This window comes from Netta rufina, assembly GCF_964035555.1.
Source record: "Netta rufina genome assembly, chromosome: 1".
Classification (NCBI taxonomy): domain Eukaryota; kingdom Metazoa; phylum Chordata; class Aves; order Anseriformes; family Anatidae; genus Netta; species Netta rufina.
The window spans coordinates 1453403-1472518 of NC_140123.1; the positions used below are offsets into that span (position 1 = coordinate 1453403).

Below are 19116 nucleotides of genomic sequence, written 5' to 3' on the forward strand. Positions count from 1 at the left end.
ACGGGCACCGGACCCAGGTGCGGCGGCGGCAGCGGCGGCAGCGGCGGCTCCCGCCCCTCCCCCAGCGCCAACCGCCGCCGCGGTGGCTGAGGGAGGGGGAGCGCGGGGCGGGGCTTTATATAGGCGGTGGGCGGGGCTTGTATGGGGAAAGGGGCGGGGTTTGTGGGGAAAGGGGTGGGGCTTGCGGAGGTGGGCGGGGCGTGAGGGTGTGAGGGGAGTGGGGTGGGCAGTTGGAGGGTGGAGGGGCGAGGGAAGGGGGGTGTTTGTTGAGGGCAGGGGGTTGAGGTAAAAAATGGGGGGGGTTAGGTAAAAAATGGGGGGTTTAGGTGGGAGGAGGGGGTTATAGGGAGTTTAGGGAGGTGTTGCTAAGGGATGGGGGGTGGTGGCATGGGTGGTACATGGTCCCAAGGGGGCTTCCCAGCCCTAATGGCTGCAGGGTTCTCTGAAATTCCTCCAACTCTGACTGGGGTTCACTGAAATTCTTGGCCCTGAGGGTGGTGAGGCGCTGGCATGGAGGAGCTGCGGATGCCCCAGCCCTTGAGGTGTTCGAGGCCACGTAGGATGAGGTCCTGAGCAGCCTAATCTAGCGGGTGGTGTCCCTGCCCATGGTTTGGGTTGGAGCTGGGTGGTCTTTGAGGTCCTTTCCAACCCAAAACATGCTATGAAGGGGCCACGATTGCCTCACCACCACCAGGGGACATGGGACATAGGGTTCCTCACCCCTCCAGCATGAGAACCAGCCCAAGGTGAAGGGCATCAGGACCCCATCCCCTTCCCTGGGAGCCCCTCAGTGGTGGCACTGGTAACGGGAGGGATGGGGCAGCATCGGGTCACCTCACATCCCCACGAGGTGCCACCAGACCATCCGATAGGCAGCAGGCAGTTATTTTGGGCATAACACCACCCAAAAAATTAATGGTTATGGAGGTGCTGGCCGGAGGGATCAGTGAACATCAGGCAGGTTTGTGCTTGGAGAGAGGAATCGTGGAGAAGTCCTGGTCCTCGCTGACAACGAGTCCATCATCGCTGAGCTTTTTGCATGGAATTTCCTCCCCGTCCCAGCTATTTCCTCATGAATTTCCTCATGAATTTCCTCATGAGCTCAGCACCACCGGCACGCTGCTCAGCCCTGGTGCTTCTGATGACTTTTTGAGGGGCTGCCTGGAGGGGAGATGCACGGCGCTGGGACAGGAGGGCCAGCCACCAGCCCACCTCTTCGCCTCAAAACCTCCCAATGAGCTGGTCCTTGCTCCTCGCTGGTTGTTGGCCCTGCTTGGTCTGCCCTTGCCTGGAACATCCACAGTCCAGCAACACTTATATTTGATGAAAAAATGAGTTTGGGCTCCATGCTGGTCTCACGTTGTCTCAAGATGTGTGAGCTTTGCACCTGGTAATCGCCTTGGCCCTGCAGCCACCTTAACCACCCCGGCAGGAATCCCAAAAAGCGTTTTCGGTGTCGCTACATTTCACTTTGTGCCCATTGCCTCTTGTCCTGTCACTGGGCCCTGCTGAGAAGAGCCTAAAATCATCGAGGCAAGCCCCGTCCTGCTTTGCCCTTCGTAAATCCACGGTGGCTGCTCCCGATCTCCTTCTCCACGTGCCTGGAGGTGGTTTCCAGGATGAGTTGTTCCATCACCAGGGATCGAGGTGAGGCCTTCCTTTTTGGACAGGGGCAACGTTGGCTTTCTTCAGAGCACCAAGGCCCTCTCCTGATTGCCGTGGCCTTTCAAGAGCGGCCTCCCCATGACGTTGGCCAACTCTTCGTGTGGGAGCACGAGCAGCGTCCCCCAGGGGTGCCCCCAGGTTCTCAGCAAACACTGAATAAGCTGACGCAATTAAATCACTTGAAATGATTTAGAAAAATACTTTTCATGGTTTTTTTTGGTTGGTTGTTTTTTTGTGTGTTTTTTTTTTGTTTGTTTGTTTGTTTGTTTTTTAAACACGAGAGATGCTGCATGAAGCTTCCAGCTCAAACTGGGCAACCAGCACTGGTTTTGAGCCTTGATTTCGGTCCTTTGCTGGGATTTGAACACAGCAGTGGACTTGTGGAGACCCTGGCAGAGCTCAGGGATCGAGTGCTGTACAAATACACAGGAAGACAAAGTCCTCGTCGTGGCGCTTGCCAAACAAAAGGGGACGGAGGTGAGCGGCGAGGAGGCGCCCGCTGCCCTTTGAGCTCCTGTTTCCTCCCCCCGAGCACCCGTGGGTCCCACGTGGCAGCTGGAAAAGCTGGAAACGTGCCCCTGGATGCTGGCCTTGGCCTGGATTTGGGGCAAAAGTAGCCGAGAGGAGCAAAGATGCACGTGCTACCTTCCTGGAGAGCTGCTCAGGCCGAGAAATAAGAAATTAAGGATGCTCATATTTCTCTGAGGATGATGGAGCGCCCTGCAGCGAGACAAGGGGAATGAAATTCGTGGCAGGAGAGTGAGGAGTGAAGCAGGAATTCAGTTTTCCAGGGAAGAGGCTTGTTACGCATGGCAGGAGCTGGGAGCTGCTCGCTGGGGACATGGATAATACACGGCTAATTTCAGCAAGAGACCTGCAGGTGGTTTTGGGAAGCCATGGGGAGGTTGTTCTGCCACACTGAGGTCAAAGTTTGGGAAAACATCCCCAAAAAAAGGAATTCCACAGCCATGTTTGTATAACAACCTAAACACACGCTTTCCCTCTTGTCCTGCCGGCCTAGACCAGTCAAGCTCTTGAGCGTTTCCTGGTGATTCCTTAATTTCCTTCCACTTCTGCTTTCTGTAGCCTGTCCCCAGGTTATTTTTTCCTCCAGAGCACAGCCCTGTGAGCCTACAGACAACACTCCTGGCGAAGCACTGCATGAAAAGCAAGGATTCACTCCAAAAACCCAATTGAGAGCTGCAGCATCGGAGGCTTCAAGTGACTTAATTAAGCACATCCAAGGAGCACCACCTTCCTCTTCCTCCTTGTTGTGTTTAATCATCCAAGCTGCTAATGAAGGGACTGGTTAGGAGCAGACCTGAGCTAGTCCTGGTGACGACGTGGGATGCTCTCCTGGCTGTTGATCGTTGGCTCTTGGAAAATAATTATTGAGTAAATTGGGCATCCTGCTGAGAAGTGGTTGTAGCCGGTTACGTGGATGGGTTTTTTGTGCTTCTGAATGCAAAAGGTGGCCTTTCACCTGCTTATATCCCCACAAGCCCCCCGAATGTTGTAAACCCTCACAGAAGACCTGTTCACAGCCACCAGGAGCCAGGGAAACCACACCAGTGCCACAAGCAAGCAACAAGCAGGAAAGCTCTTCCAAAACGCCTTCCCTTCTTACATCTTCGTTATTTATAAATTGTGTCCAATGCTCCTGTTCATTTTGCAAAAAAATCTATGATCACAAACGCCGAAACATTTCATATCTCCAATATTTTCATATTATTTCACCGTCTCGTTCTTTCTCCGCCCACTGTTCCCATTCGTTGGTGGATTTCTCATTTTCCATCCTCCTTTTATTGCGTGCATGGATCTGTTTTGTGGCTTTGTGTGCCTCTACCAGCTCCCCTTCGGCTTGCAGGAGGACGGATGGGGAATTGAAGGATTTCTGCTCCAGGGTGACCTGTTTGGGGTCTGTTATTCCACCCACGCTGCTCAGGAGTGCAAATGAACGGCACCTGGCCACGATGCCCCCTTTTTTTGGGACGAAATCGAGAGGATTTGAGGCGTCGAGGGGTGTTGAGGCTGCACATCAAACGCCACTTATAATGAGAAATGATGCTAAATAATTAGGAAACGTGCTGTCCTTTCATACGGTGCAGGAATCGAGGACTTTTTGAGGCTGAGCACTGCAGGATGAGGCCCCTCTGCCAGCTGCAGGAGCTGGGAGCTGAGGTTGCCCTGGCACGGGCACCGGCCCCAAAGCAAGAACGGGATTTTGGAAAGAAGAGGGCTGGGAAAGCACCACTGTCCCTAAACCCTGTGCATCTGGGGGTAAAACATACCTTTTAGTGGTGAAAATAAGGTCTGAGCTGAGCCCCAGGCGCTCAGAGGTTGCTGTAGGAGCATCGCAGATGGAAATTCAACCCGATAATGCCCGCGGGGAGCTCGGGGCCACGACCAACACCGCCTGTGGCTGTTCTGCAGCACGGGGAGGGCATTTCTGTCCTGGCACCAGCTCTTACAAGGTGAAGCAGCAGCTTTTTTTAGGGACAACACGGCCTTTTAGCCCATATTCCACCGCAGGAGGTGTGTTTGCCCTTGGAGCACGCGAACCTCGCAGAAATACAGCGCGATTTGTTAAATTTGGGAGCTGGCGGCGCGCCTGCTCCCTCTCTTACCGGGCTCCTGTTGGTGAAGTTAGGAGAAAAATGGGGGCAAAGAGGGTTTTTATCAGCTTTTAGCCTGTGTCATCCACCTTAGACTGCGTTGGGGTGCCCGTGGGTACGAGGCTGGCAGGCAAAGGTCTGCTAGAGCTGCGGGAGGTGCTGGGCGAGCAGTGGGGCAGCGAGGCTGAGCAGCCCCAGCCACCCCCACTAAAATGCCCTTCCTTCTTCTCCTTCTCCTTCCAGATTTCATATTCCGAGCGCCCATTAAGCTGAGCAAGCCAGGGGAGCTTCGGGAAGAATACGAAAGCCAGCTGAGGAAGGTACGGTACTTTTTTTATTGTGGTTTTTCTTCCAGGATTCCCAGCAGGAACGCCATCCCACCTGCAAGGACGATGAAGGGATTTCAATTCCTGCTCTGGAACAACGTCCCATTTATCCCATTTCTCTGCTCAAACGGTTCAGGGAGGTGCTGGCAGCTATCAGGCATGCAGGAGATGGTTTCTGGTGCCGTGAGCTGCCTTGCAGAGCCAGGAGATGGGCACAGACCGTCCGTGGTGGACCTCACACAGCCCTGGGTTGTGTGGGGTTTATCAGAGCATCCCTTCTTGTGGATAAAATCCCATAAAAAGCCAATCCCATAAAATGTTTTGCAGCATAAGGCTGCTTCTCCTTGCTCCTGGAGTAACATCCTTCTCCTTAACCATCCTTCCCAAACTCGAGCTTTCTGTCTGTTCTTGGGCAGGAGAAGACGTTATTGAAAGGCAAAAATTAAGAGGGGGAGAAAACAACTTTTCAGCTATTTTGGAATTAGAATCTGGGAAAATATTTTCTATCTTTAAACTAGGGATTGATTGAATCTAAACCATCCAGTCCTTTATGCAAGCTGGCTGCTTTGTAAGTGAGAAATGTTGCAGCGAAAGCAGCGGCTGCTGTAGCAGAGTGGATAAAGGTTCAATTAAATCAAATTTGCTTAAATCCCACATCCTTAATCCCATCCTGTGCCTGGACTCATGCGTGGCCCTGCCGGAGCAGCACCTTGGTCCTTGTGGTGGTGTTTTGGGGTGGTGTTCTGGTGTTCAGGTGGTGTTCTGCCAGCATCGAGGCTCTCTGTTGAAGCAGAGGTGGGTCAGGCAGGTGCAAGAGTGGGCATGGAGAGACAAAAGTCTGGTTTATTAATTAACTTGGACGTAGATTGCTGTATTGGGCAATTTATTTGCACTGGGACCCGGAGGATGAGTGTACTCGGGGTGTCGTTGGCTTAGCAAAGAAATAAAGCTGCTCCTTGCCAGGTCTGGGGGTAATGCCTGCAGGAGCAGCTTTATAAATCTCACTGGGAGATTTATGAATTTATAAACCCTCTCCAAGTGGGAGACTTCTTTTGGGAGCCAGCCCCTGGTGCTGTGAGGCTCAGAGGAGCAACCTGAGCTCTGGTCGGGCTGCAGCAACCCGTAGCAGTTCTGGCATCTGCTGCTGGACCTCAACAAGAAGATGCCCCGTAAGCAAGCACCAGCACTTCTCCCTTCCCCACCCGCCAGGAGGAAATGCTTGAACGTCTTTCTGGCATTTTGGGGATGGTTTTGTCTCCTTCCTCTTCCCCTTTTTGCTCGCCCCAGGGAAAAGGGCAGCGTGGCCTTGCCGGCAGCGCGGCGCTGACGATGTGCTCCAGCTTCTCCCTTGTTCCAGGGGGGAATTTTGGCTGCTGCTTCACAGGAGGAAGAGACTCCTGGTGCTGGTGCTTTGGGGAACCTGAATGAGGCAGAGGACTCGGATTTGGGAACTGAAGCTGGCATGGAACCGGGCTTCCCTCGGTGTCACCCAGCGGTGCCGTGGGGACTTCTTCCTGAGCCTTCAAGCAGCTGCTGCATCCCCCAGACGTGTGAGTTGTTTTCCTGGCCCTGCTGCCCAGCCTTTTGCACTCAAAACCAAGCAGTCAGTGGAACAGCACACCGAAGAATATTTATTCAAAGTGGATAACCTCGTGGTGGGTTTTTTTCAGCACCAGGGGTGACCTGGCTCTCGGAGGAAGGTGAAGGGTTTGCTGCCTACGCGCAGGATAACAAGAATAATTTTCCTTTTACACAGCTCTCTTGGTGCTCTTGTGTTTTATGTGCTTCCCAAGGAGGATTTCGTTTCCATGTGCTACAAACAGAGCTCATCCTGCTACGTTATCCTGTCGTGAGTGGCCGATTGCTTGCAGTAGGGAAGCTGCTGCCAAGGTGCGTGCTGATGCTCGGCTTCGTGCGGCGAGGAGGAGAGGTCAGGCGTGAGTCTACCAGACTTTTTTTCAAGCAGCAATGCTGAAATTTCCACATCTTGAGCAAAAATTGCCATTTAAAAATCAAGCAGTGGCTCGTACGGCACTTTTTAAGTGCCAAATGTGATACCTGAAACGGCGACGGGAGATTAAAACCCGGTGTGATAACCCTGCTGCGGGCAGCAGCTGATGGGGCAGCACCCAGGAGTTCAGAGGTGCTGCAGAGGTAACGTCAGGTACTTTTGGGAAAGAATCACAGAATCAGGTTGGAAAAGCCCTCTACAATCATCGGGTCCAACCTCAAACCCACCGCTGCCAAGTCCACCACTAAGCCACGCTACCAAGCTCTACATCTCCACAATTTTTGAAGACCTCCAGGGAATGGTGGCTCACCCGCATCCCTGGGCAGCCCGTTCCGGTGCCTCACAACCCTTTCAGGAAAGAAATTTCCCTTAAAATCCACCCTAAACCTCTCCTGGTGCAGCCGTTCCCTCTGGTCTCATCGCTTGGTGCTTGGGAGAAGTTTCACCCTGGCTTGCTTCAGTTCCCACTCCTCGTGTCCTAGCACGGTGCTGTAATGTAATCACCTTCTCCAGGAGATAATCTACACGAGGCTGCTTGAAGTGATGTTTTAGGATTACTGTGCCTCTCATCGTTAGTGCCTGGCTTCGTTTGCAACCAGCAGGGACAGAAATTTGGCCACAAGTCTCACACAAGATGTCCAAGGATGCTGGCACGGACCCACTTGCTGAAGGACCTGCTCCCTGTTGTCTCCAAAGCTGTCTGTCCACGGGTTTGCCTAAAATTAAATATTCCCGTGCATTTTTATGTGTGCTTGTGGCTTCACATTTGGGAGCTGAGTATAATTTTGGACGTGAGGAAAAAAAAAAAAACACAGAAGACTTCCACCTAGCCTCATTCTATAAAGCTGAAAGCCCCAGCAGCGTTGGGTAGGACCCGGCCAGCCCAAGAAGTCATCCTCACGACGAGCCTCGATGCGACCTCTTCCTTCAGATCCTTCCTGAAGGCCTCTGGAAGCGCAGAAATATTGCTGAAAGCTCACGAGATGTGCAGCAGAGCTCTCCCCACGTCTAAATCACGTGGTGATAATCTCTTCAGCAGATGATGTGTTGTAGTTCTCGCTTCAGATGGGGAATAGATGGGGAATTTCAAGACACATCTTAAAGCATTGCTCAACCAGAAGTAAAATCTGCCTTTGAAACCGTTTGCTGAACACCCACAACCCGCCAAATGATGATTTTTTTTACATCTTTTTCTACCTTCTCTTCTCCTCCTCTCTCCTTCGTCCCTAGGGGTTTGGATTTTGTAGGGTTTGGGTCCTTCCTAATCTACAAACCCCGCTGTGCTGTTCCTGTAACACACTGAACTCCGTTTCCTTTCTTTTCACATTTTAGGGTAGCTTCCCTTGCATGTCTATGCTTTTTTTTTTTTTTTTTTTTTTTTTTTTCTCCCCTGCAGCAGGGAACGAGAACCCTGAGTATTTTTGGCGAAGCGAGGAGCTGTCGCAGTGTCACCCACGCTCTTCGTGCGCGGCGCCGTAGGACGAGCACCCGAAGCTCCCAGCAAAAACCACCCGTGCCCAAAGGCAGTGCCCCGGGAGAGAAGAGGGAAGCCCCCAGAAGAAAATAGGGGAAATTCGGGGCAGCTCCTCGCTGCCAGAGCCTCGGCACTCGGCTCGAGCAGAGCTTGGAGGTGTCGGTGCTCAGGTTGAGCGGCGCGGTGGAGCTGCAGCTCTCCGAGGTTGGGGCTGGTAGAGGAGGATCACCCTTCACGGAGGTGGGTGGAGGAGGGAGGAGCAGGTCCCTGCACGTACCTACGGGGTTTATTCACGGCGTTACGTGCGAGCTGAAGCTCGGGGAGAGGTGAGAAGCTGGGCAGCCAAGGGAGGAGAGGCGAGGGTGATGCTGCCCCGGGCGGGCTCGGCCCCGCGGTGGTGCCGAAGGCATCTGCAGATCTCCTTCGTCGGGAAGAGGTGGTGGAAAGGAGGAGAAGAAAAGCTTTGTTGGCTCTCAGCAGAGCCCGTGGCCACGTTGGGATAACCCCCGGGCTCGGGAAGGCTGAAAGCTCTGCGCCAGGAGGAGCTGCTGGAAAACAAAGGTCGGCCTCGGGTAATTGGAGGTGGTCGCTGGGAGGGCTCCTGCTTTAGCCAGGAGGGCAGGGGAAGGGCTGGCACTCCTCTGAACCCCACTGCTCTTCTTCCTGGGCTGCACAAGCTCCGAAATGGGGAGGTAAAGGAGCATTTGGGACTGGAAGGGGCATTTGGGACAGCATCGGTGCAGGGCACGGATGGGAGATGCTGCTGGGGCTGCCCTGATGTTCTGTGGGATTTCTTGTTCAGTGATGTTCTGTGGGATTCCTTGTTCAGTGATGTTCCTTGGGATGCCTTGTTGAGCCTTCAGGCTTGGAAAACGCGGCAGTGCAGCACGTGGGGATGAAACAACGTCACCTCGTAGCCTTTTGGAATTGCTGCCGGTGGTAGAAGCAACCTGAAAACGTCTAAAACCACGTGAAAATTAGAAAGAATTAAAACTTCAGGCCTCCAGTTGGAGATCTTCGGGCCTCCAGTTGGCCGTCAGAGGGTTGGACGATGTCTTTGGGTCTTTATCCCAACACATCCCTGGAATTTATTGGAGAATTGCTGTAACCAACTTGAAAAAGACTTAAAAAAGACTTAAAAAAACACAAAAAAAAGAAGCGTAGCTCGCGTGAAATTGTTGCATATGTGCTTTGCCTTGCATATTCCTATTTCTCGTATGATATCCCTCGTTGACAGCCAGGTGTGGCACCCGAGACACTCCGATGACTCTGTCTCCTTTGTCGTTGTTTTTTCCAGATGAGGGAAGAAAAACTACAAGAAGAAAAAGCGTCGGAGGAGCTGATCCACAGGCTCGTGCTGGATGACATGGACGTCGGGAAAAGAAAAACGGAAGAGCAGCAGAAAAAAGACGAATCTGCGGTGCTCAAAGCGAGCCAGGAGTGTGTAAGTAAGCTCGGACTTGGCAATCCACATCAGAGACACTGTCTGGGGGGGTGAAATTACTGCTGAGATCCAGTCGTGGGGCAAGAATTGCTTTTTTTTTAAAGCCTTTCTTCCTTTGACACTGGATGTTGACGCTGGGTGCTTTCCAGGATTGACTTCTCTATAGCCTCGAAGGGGATGAGCTAAGAGTTTATAAAGATCCGTGCTATTGAGAACTATTTTCCAAGTTATTTTTATGACTACAGACGTTCTTCTGGGGGTTTTTCTCCCCTTCTGCTCACCCCGCTCAGGACTGGAGCTGCAGCTCTCCCAAACACATGGGTGAAACCTGCAGAGGTGCCCACTTTATTTTGGGTCCTCAGGCCCACGGGTGTTCCTGTGGGCACATCTCCTGCTGAGTGGTGCCAGTTTCTCAGTTCAGCTCTGAGACTCCACAGGAAACGCTCTGAAGAATTAGGGATTGGCAGCGGATTATGTGGGCACTGAATCACCTCCCGTAGTAGTTTTTGTGGAGGGATTTTCTCAAGCTTCCTGTCCATCCAGTGTCTGATCACTAAATTATCTTTGTTCAGTGAGTCACAGCTCTCCGGAGGAGCTGCGTGCTTATTTTTTGCCATTATTTATGCTTCTGCAACCAGCCTCTGAGCTGTTACGGCTCCAGTGAAGAGAATCCACGAGCGTTTACCTTGCTGGGAGGCTGCTTTCTTGGCTTATTTCCTCTAGGTGTAATCACAGCAGAGGCTTTTGGAGTCTTTAATACCTCTGCGAGAAATCCCTTTGTTTTCCAAGTGATTTTTTTTGTCGTACGTGTCAGCTAACTCTTCCTTGGTTGACTTCAGTTTCCCGAACGCCTCTCGGATTCGGAGAATGAAGAACCCTTCCAGGGCAAGCAAACGCATCGCTCAGCTTTCGTGTCCAAGACCAGTGCCTACTCCTTTGCCTTCCTTTCAGGGTAAGATGCTGAGGCTTGATTCGAGTTTATCAATGTCCATCACAGATGTAAACATCTTGTTCTCCTTGCTGTTCTTCTGTACATACCTGAGAAGCTTTGAATTTGTTAAAATCCGATCCAAATCCAAAATAAGCAATAACTTTTCTCAAATTTTAGCATTGGTAAAGTGTCTGACTTCCTCCTACCTGTTATAAAATCCTGGGGGTCAACACATTTCGTGTTCATCCCATGATGCAGAAAAGTCATTGACTATATAAATAATATAAATATATATATATAATAAATATATATAAATGTAAATATATATATATAATAAAGTCATTGACATTATAAATTACAAAAATCATTGAAGAACAGATTTTTTTATGTTAAACTCAAGCTTTTTGTCAAACAGCTCCTCAGTGAGACCTCACACAAGCAGCCCATGGGCTTCTGCAGTGCTGTCGTTAGCTCTGACCTCAATTAACTACAATTAGGGGAGGCGTTGGGGGGTTCAGTGGGGAGACCCTGACCACACACCGGGGCTCTGGGGTGTTGTGGTCAGGAGAATTCATCCCGACTGCTGCTTCAGCTCCCTCGACCCGAAGGTTTCCCTGCCCAAAACCCTGGGCTCAGCAGCTCAGCGCTGCGGCAGCCCCAAGGAACGATGCAGGCAGGTCCCTTTGGTCCCTATTTCTGCCTAATAGGGAATAATTTGGCTGGAAGGGACCTTCAGAGATCATCTAGTCCAAGTGCTTTTATCAATGGCTCCATTTTCAGTCTGGTCTGGCTCGTGGTGTAGCCACACGAGGCAAACCACGGCCACGAGGCAGCGGGGATGAAGATGATGAGGGTGGGGGACAAGGATGAGGTCCTGGCACGGGGGTGGGCAGCATCCAGCTGTCCCAGCAAGCTGGATTTGGGGCTCTGTCCACAGGGACGTGGTCAACTCAAGGCTTTTTGGGTGTCCTGTGCTCAGCCCCAGCCTCTCCCGGGACCGTTCATCGTGCCGGTGCCGAGACGGGGAGTTCACATCGACTCTTATCAACCCTTATCTCGTCTCAACTGCTTTCCAGGAACCTCACCTCCAAGGTGGAGAGGAGTCGCAGCTGCACTGACACCATCCAGGAGAGATCAAAGAGCAGGCAGAGGTCAGCCCCAGCCAGCAAAACAAAGGTACGGCCGCTTCCACGGCGCGTGGCGGGGCGGGGAAGGCTTTGATGTCTTCCCTGCCCTTATCTGAGGTCATCCAACGCCAGCAATCTGCAGATACAAAGTCCTGGTGCTCTGGGGTGTTGCTGGGGCCGCGTTGTTGCCCTGAGGCTGATCTGCTCCCTGCAGCTCACAGCAAAATCCTGCGAGGTCGGGAATTACAGAGCAGGAGGGTTGGACGGCTGGCAGAGCTCTTTGTTGGCTTTGTGGCGTAATTGGAAGGGCTCTTTCCCTCCTTTGTTTGGTAATTCGTTTTCTTGCCAAGGCTGAATCTCCAGACAATTAAAGAGATTATTATTTTTTTTTAAAGTTTAGAAAAAAAAATCCTCTTTCTCCCCTATTCTTTCCAAAGCTGTTTAAGAGGAGCAAAACTCACTGCTCGCCTGGTGCGAGCGCGCTTTCTTTTGCGCTTTCACCGAGCTCTCTGCCACGGGAAGAGTTGGCCAGGTCCTGCTTCCCTCAGATCCCAGAGAAAAAGTGAATTTTCTGGTGGCTGCAGCTTTCTCAAGGGTCCTGGTGGCTTTGGGCAGTGCAGCTTAGCAGGGGAACACCGGCACTGGGTGTCACCACATCCAAAATGGGAGATGTGGGGATACAACGTGCTCCAAGGCCATGATGCCATGACACCCATGAGGTTTTCTCCTCCCTCAACCACTTTCAGAAGGTCAGCTTGGTTGGGGGATGACATTTGGGATCTGGTGACATCCCCGTCAGTACGTGAGGTTGACCCCAGTGGGCACCTGGCTGGCGTCCCCAAGGTTTCGGGCATGGACCTTGGTCAGTCCCGTGTTAAAAGCCTGGTCCAGTCCCTGGGGAGGTTGACAGAAGATAAATTGAGCTCAAAACACGGGATCTGTAATTCCCCTGCCTCCCCAGGCATTTTTTTTTCCTCTTCAAGTAGATGTTTCGTGGGCCTGGCCAACGAAGAGTTGCCCTGCGAGGGTGTTCCACAAATCTGTTTTGACCCCAAAATCATAGAAACCACTCTTCCTTTGGCTGCAGCAGGGCAGGGCTCCCAGGTTAGCAGCTGGGATAAAATCATTTCACCTCGAAAAAAAATAAGAATGCCATTTCCATCAGTGCGTAAATGTATTTGTGGCTGGGTTCTGCCGCGTCCCGGGCGTAGGAGCAGCAGGAGGTGGTGCTGGAGATGCTCCTCGTAAGCTCTGCCAGAGCCCTTCCCTCCTGGTGGTTTGCTTAGGAGTGAGATAAACCCAGGCTGAGTATTTATTCCTCCTCTCCTGTGGGTTCACAGGGGACAAAAAACCCTTGAGGAGCTTCCCTTGAGGAGCGTGGCTTCCTCCAGCTGCCTCTCAGCTTCTCGCATTGCTTCAGGCGTGGGTTTTTTGGGTGGGATTGCTGCTTGTGTGCGCCCAGCAGCCCAAAGAGCAGCTCTTATACTAAAATAAACTCAAACCTTGGGTTATCCCGGGGTCTGGTGCCCCCTGCTTACACCCCACATCCTCCCTGCTGTGCCGTAAGCCGCGGCGGTGGCCGCTCCTCTCCCTCGCTTGCCCAAACCCTCCTCCCCGAGCAGCTTTGTGAGCGGTGCCGCCTTCCTTTGCAGGTTCCCCCCGTCACCAGCGCCTCGACGCCTCTGCTGGGCGTTTTGTCGTCCACCCAGAACCACCGCTGCCTCTCCGCCCCCGACCTGACGGCCGAGAAGCGCCCGGTGCTCAGCGCCGCCTCCTCCCTCCCTGCCCTGCACAAACCCGAGCGCTCCATCAGCCCCGAGAGCAACGACAGCATCTCGGAGGAGCTCAACCACTTCAAACCCATCGTCTGCTCCCCTTGCACGCCTCCCAAAAGGCTCCCGGACGGCCGGGTCCTCAGCCCTCTCATTATCAAATCCACCCCGAGGAACCTCAGCCGCAGCCTGCAGAAGCCGACCACCTACGAGGCCAGCCCCAGGATCCTGAAGAAGTGGGAGCAGATTTTCCAGGAGCGCCAGGTGAAAAAGACTCTCTCCAACAAAGCCACCCTTACGTCCTCGGCTTCGGAGCCCGGGGAGGACCCCACGGGTCCCGACGGGTCCAACCTGTGCCACCGAGAGCCGCCAGCGCTTCAGGATGAGCAGCTCCCCCCTGATCCATCGGGAGCTCCTCGCCCCGAGCTGGATTTCTTCCCTTCCATCAGCCAAACGACGCCGGGAAGAGGGAGCGAGAAACCCCGAGATCCCCAGGCCTTACCGACGGGCGACAGCCTCGCCTCCCTCCCCCCGCGCCTGCCTGAAGCCCCCGACCCCAAAACGAAAGCGGCGGTGGAGAAATCCTCCCTGCCCCTCGGCCCCAAAACCCTGAGCAGAAGGCTCATGGGGGTGAGCGCCGCGCTGCCCGACGGCGGCGCCCTGCCCGTCCCCGTCAAGCCGCCGGGGAAAAAACAGCTGAAATACCTGAGCAGCGGCGAGCAGATCCACGTGAAGAACAGCTCCTTCGAGGGCATCATCGGCGAGCAGCCGCCGGCGCTGCGCCGGGGGAGGAAAAGGCGCTGCAAAACGAAGCACCTGGAGCACAACGGCACCGTCAAGAGACTGCGGCACGCGGCGGGGGACGCCGCCTTGGCCCCGGAGGAGAGGCTGGTGAGGGAGGTGGAGCAGAAGCTCCAGCAGGAGGAGGAGGACAGGAGGCTGGCCCTGCACCTGCAGAGGATTTTCGACAGCGAGAACAGGACGGTGGAGAGGAGGAAAGTCCGGGTGGACCGCTACCTGCTGCGCTCCAAGAGCACGCTGGGCGCCAAGTAGAGTAGCGCCGCCGGGCGCCGTTGCCTTTCTTAGAGGACGATGAGGTTTCTGGGATTGTCTTAGAGGAAAGCTATTTTTTTTTTTTTGTCATGCTTCCACCCACGCCGTTGTTTTGTTTCTGTTTTTGGTTGTTTTTTTTTTTTTTGGTTTATTTTGGTTTGTTTTTTTTTTTCGGTTTTCGGTGGTAAGGCGTTTGGAGGTCCGGTTCGGAGAGGAGCCAGAGTCCTTACAGATTTCAAGAAAAAGGGGAAAAAAAGAAAAAACACAAAAACTCCTCCAGCCTTGGCTGGTCCATGGGTCTGAAAGAGGTCCCTCAGCCCCCCCGAACACACTGCAACGCGGGTGCCTGTGGGGTTCCCCTAACAAGAAGGGTTTTATGGGGTCCTGGGTCCTCAGCACCCCGCTCTGAGCAGGGATTGGACCAGACGGACCCAGAGGTGCCTCCAGCCTCAGCCTCTGGGCGAATATTTTGGGGTTATTATTTATGTTTTGAGGTTATTGAGGTTTTTCTCACCCGAAGGACCTCGTCCAGGCGTTGCCTCGCCATCCCGCTGTGCCGGGAGCACCCGGAGCTCTGCTCGTGGGGAGGAAAGGAGGTCCTGGGAGGAGCGAGCTCCTCTCCGCCTGCCCCTTTCTCCTGATGCTGCGGTGATCAGATTTAATATTAGCCGAATATTTGTGCATCCTGGCTGGATTTAAGCTGAAAGCAGGCGGGCTGTTGGCGAGGGAGGCCTGGCTTTGTGCTGCTGTAGCAGTGACAGATGAACGCGCCTCGCTGGCTGCACGAGCCGAGGTTGCTTCATCAAGTAGGAGGCCAAAATGTAGCAGAGAAAGGACGTAAAATCAGGATTTTACAGGACATTTTATGTTCGTGGTCATGACAGCGGGAAGCTTGAGCTCGTGCAGCTTTTCTCCCAGGGTTTCTTCTCCTTCCTGCTCAGGGATCCAAGGGGGAAGGAAGGGAGGAGGAAGGAAGGGGGACGCTGGCCCTAAGGAGGAGGTGGCGGGTGCCCTGCAGGCTCTCGGCACCCCTAAGCCCTCTCCCAGCACCCGATGAGTTCCTGGCAGGGGGTTTGGGGGTACACAGGGTGAAATCTGCCCTCCTTGTGCCCCGAGCTTGCCACCCACAGGTTGGAACCACTACGAGAGCTCAGGCGAGCGATAACACTACAGATTTCCACCTCGGGGCACGAGGTCGGGCACGTCTCTACCCAGACGTGGCCTCTGGTTGCAGCCGTCCTCCGGGCTCTGCTTCCTTTCACCTCTCTTCCCCATCCTTCGGGGTGATTCCTTGGGTTATTTCTGGGAATCGGGCTCTAAAAGTGCTTGCAGTGTGTTCGCTGGGGACCCTCGGTGCCAGGGGACAAGGGACATTCCCAGGATGGAACCAAAGCACGGGTTGAACGCCCCGTGTCCACGGCACAAAGGGGTTGTACAGACCCAGAAAATCATCGTTGCCCAAATTCCTCCCGAATTTATCTTCAAAATGGCCCAATTTCTCCCTTTTTTAAAAAAAAGGGAACTGGTTTTCTTTTACTCTCCCAGCACGCTCGTGGTAACTGCAAGGACCCTGGCGCGTTTTCCGCCTCGAACTGGATTTTTTTTTAAAAAGGAAAAAAAAAGAAAAAAAAAAAAGAAATCTTATATTTTAATGGATAAAATTTATATATTTTAAATACTATATTTCAACAGATCGACACTTTGGTTTTGAGAAATCTTATAGCAAGGATTCCGTAATATATATCTCTATCTATATAACCCTGTATCTCCTTACACACAAACTACTGGATGGCCGAAGCCGAACCCAGCCCCGGTCGCTGCCCCCTCGCACGGTGCTGCCGCATCAGGCGCAGCTCTTCGGACTCCACCCGAATCCTGCTCACGTACCTGGAGGTGAATTGGGATGAAAAGGAGTCGTGAGAGCCCGACTGGACCTAGGAGAGCGGCGCGGAGACGAGGAGCCGTGGCCCGAATTCGCCCTCTGCAGCGGTTTCTGAAGAACGAGCTCAGGATGCAAACCCACAGCTTTTACCCAGAATTTCTTCTTATTTTTTTTTCTCCCCCCTGCTGTTTTAACTTAAAGCGTGCACTTCCTGAGTCCATCCAGGTTTATTATCAATCATACAAATCCCCTGGGCTCTGCCCTTTGCCTGCGGTTAATCCCTTGAGCCCCCAGCAGCCTTCCCTCGACGGTTTTCTCCTTTCTGGCTGCGCTGGTTCCCTCCGTGCCGGTGCTGCCAGCGCTCTCTGAGCAAGCCTGCACATCCCAAACTACGTTTACAGGGGGGTTACACGCTGAATGTATCCTTTCCCCCTCCTAAAAACGATTTTGAAGTCCAATGCACCAGGCCAGTGTCTTTAAATATCTTTTTTTTTTTAAGAAAAAAAAAAGGAAAAAGGTTATATAAATATTTAGGGGTTTTTTTATGTTAATTTTCTTGACCTCTCGCGGAGCTCTGTGCCTGCAGGATCCCAGCCTGCTGACTTCAGCCTTCGGAGAAAACCACGGCTCGATGGCAGCTGCTTAAAGGTGGAGGCAGAGGCTGGCAAGGTCCCGCTCCCCATCCAGCTCCCGGCGAGCTGCTGGCCTCGAGTCCCCCCCACGTCGCTGCCAGCTTCGGGGATTCGGGGTGGTTTGAAGCGACGACGAATGTCTTCTTCATTTAACGCCGTGTGAGGTCATTGGAGCTTGCACAAAAAAATAAAATAAACAAAGAATTGTACAGAACTTCACGTGAAAGAGCAGAGATTCCCAGCCTCGCGCACTGCAGCGGGCAGGCGCTTCCTTTGCGTGCCATCCAAGAAGCAAAATATTTCTTGCTGGATGCAGCTCAGGATCTGCAGAGGCCCCTAAGGTGACACCGAGGGTTTCTCGATGCTTGCTGGGCAGCAATTTCTCACCCTCCTCCTTCCTGCAGCCGCCTTCTCGCCGGGACAGAGCCGTCCTCGCCGTCCTCGGGCGCTGCGCGTCCTCCCACCACGTGGAGCTGTCCTCGATATCCCACTCCTAGGAGCAAAACCAGGGCAAAAGCTGGCTCGAGGCACCCCCCCGGGGCTCGAGGCACCTCCCTGAGACCCGAGGGGGCGATAACCCGGTGGCCAAATCTGCCAAAGACACCACCAGACTCCGCAAAAAACACCTCGGACTCCGGGGAGCTCTCCGCACCACCAGTAAAATCCCGTGCTCGGAGGCGGCCAGGACAGCCACCCGAAGGAAAAGTGCCAAAAAAAAAAAAAAGGCTTCCCACGAGATGATTGTATGATGTTGTTCTATAGGCTCAGTATTTTTATTTTTCCTCCACCTGCTCTTGTACATGCCGTAGTCCTGCAGCATCGCCTGAACCCGCGCTTCTGTGGATGTGAGCGAGGGCAGCAAGGGGGAGGGCGAAGCCTTAAAGACTCGCTCCCCGCTTTCAAACCAGCTGCTCTGAGAACCCCGCGGAGCTCCCAGCTCCTCGCTGCTCAACCAAAAGCCTTCCCCTCGCTCCTTTTCGGGGCTCGGAGGGATTGCTCCTCGCCGGCGGCGGCGCTCGGCGAAGCTGGGCCGTGGCAGCAAGCTCCAGGCGCAGTGCAGCTCTGATAAAAACGGTGCAAAGCTCCTAAAAAAACCTTTTCCCCTCACCTTTTAAAGCACGGCGAAGCGCCCGACGGCTCTCGAATTAGCTCCTCACTATGCAAACAGGGAAATCTTTGACTGCTGACCAAGGGGGAAGGGGGGGGGGGTTGCGTCTGCCTGGTTTTTCTCGGTGTTTCCTGTCAAACTGTTAAAAAAATAACAAAAAAAAAAAAAAACAAAGCTAGATGTTGCTGCACTTCTCTCCCACCGCGCTTGCAATCGTTGTGCTTTAGTGTTCTCAGCTCGCCGTCGGGAACGCCGCTGCGGTGAAAGACTGCGGTCGGTTTTTGGGGTCTCAGCTGAACCCCCTCCCCTCCCCGTGGCTTCCCCCAAATGTTTTAAAAGTGCTGGAAGTTACCGGGAGGCCGTTCACTTGCATGTGTAAAACGTGGGTGCGAAACGCCAGGCGGGCGTCCGTCACGGCGTCGTGGCTTCCGCGGTGTGGAGCCGAGCGAATCCTGCTCGCGGGCGCTCGGCCCCGCGGACTCGAAGCTGCAGGACGGAGGCAGAGGTCGAAACGGAATAAAAGCAGGTTGTGCCAGCGAGCTGCCTCTTTCTGCTCGAGTCGCCGGGCGGGGAAGGCAGCAGCATCCTCCTGCGGGCTGCTCTGAGCGGGTCACGGGTGGTCCTGGCTGGGTGAGGCTGTTGGTGAATATTTTGGGGGAAAAAAAAAGGGGTAAAGGTGAGTATAATGACATAATCATCGTGTAGTTAAGCAGGCAGGGGGTGCTGCTTATCCTCCGCGTCTCCCCTCGTTCCTATTAGCTGCCCGACCCCTTGGTTGCATTGATGCAGCTCTTTTTGGGCTAGATTTGGGTTTTTAACGACTGGTTTTGGGCTCAGCTCCCCAAGCACATTCAGGTCCAGCAGGCAGAGCCCCGAGGCCAGCCCTGCTCTGGTGACAACAGGGACACGGTGACATTCAGAGCAGGCAGGGCGGGCACCGTGCTGCTGCTCGGAGCTGCCAAAACCTCCCTGCAGTGCCCAAGGAGCGCAGCAGTTCTCCTACAGGTCGGGTTGGTGCAGGGATGGGGAGCACGCACCTTATTTACAGGAGCTGCAGAGCATGACAGCGAGCAAAC

At 53.6% G+C, this 19116-nt stretch overlaps 2 protein-coding genes across 2 annotated transcripts in view; one reads left to right on the top strand and one right to left on the bottom strand.

Annotated features, from left to right (window-relative positions):
- RNF169 (ring finger protein 169) lies at positions 1 to 18111 on the top strand. Its single transcript, XM_084281569.1, has 6 exons — positions 1 to 17; positions 4524 to 4600; positions 9389 to 9535; positions 10375 to 10487; positions 11543 to 11642; positions 13246 to 18111. Exons 3-6 carry the CDS (start codon positions 9389 to 9391, stop codon positions 14416 to 14418), a joined length of 1533 nt encoding a protein of 510 aa, XP_084137695.1. The 5' UTR covers positions 1 to 17; positions 4524 to 4600; the 3' UTR covers positions 14419 to 18111.
- XRRA1 (X-ray radiation resistance associated 1) overlaps positions 16200 to 19116 on the bottom strand; it is a gene marked incomplete at both ends in the record, with an annotated part of 13814 nt that continues 10897 nt past the window's right edge. The window contains 4 exons of the mRNA XM_084305607.1: positions 16200 to 16305; positions 16569 to 16689; positions 17320 to 17425; positions 18393 to 18641. Coding sequence (XP_084161733.1) covers positions 16200 to 16305; positions 16569 to 16689; positions 17320 to 17425; positions 18393 to 18641 — 582 coding nt within the window. The remainder of the gene's footprint in view (positions 16306 to 16568; positions 16690 to 17319; positions 17426 to 18392; positions 18642 to 19116) is intronic.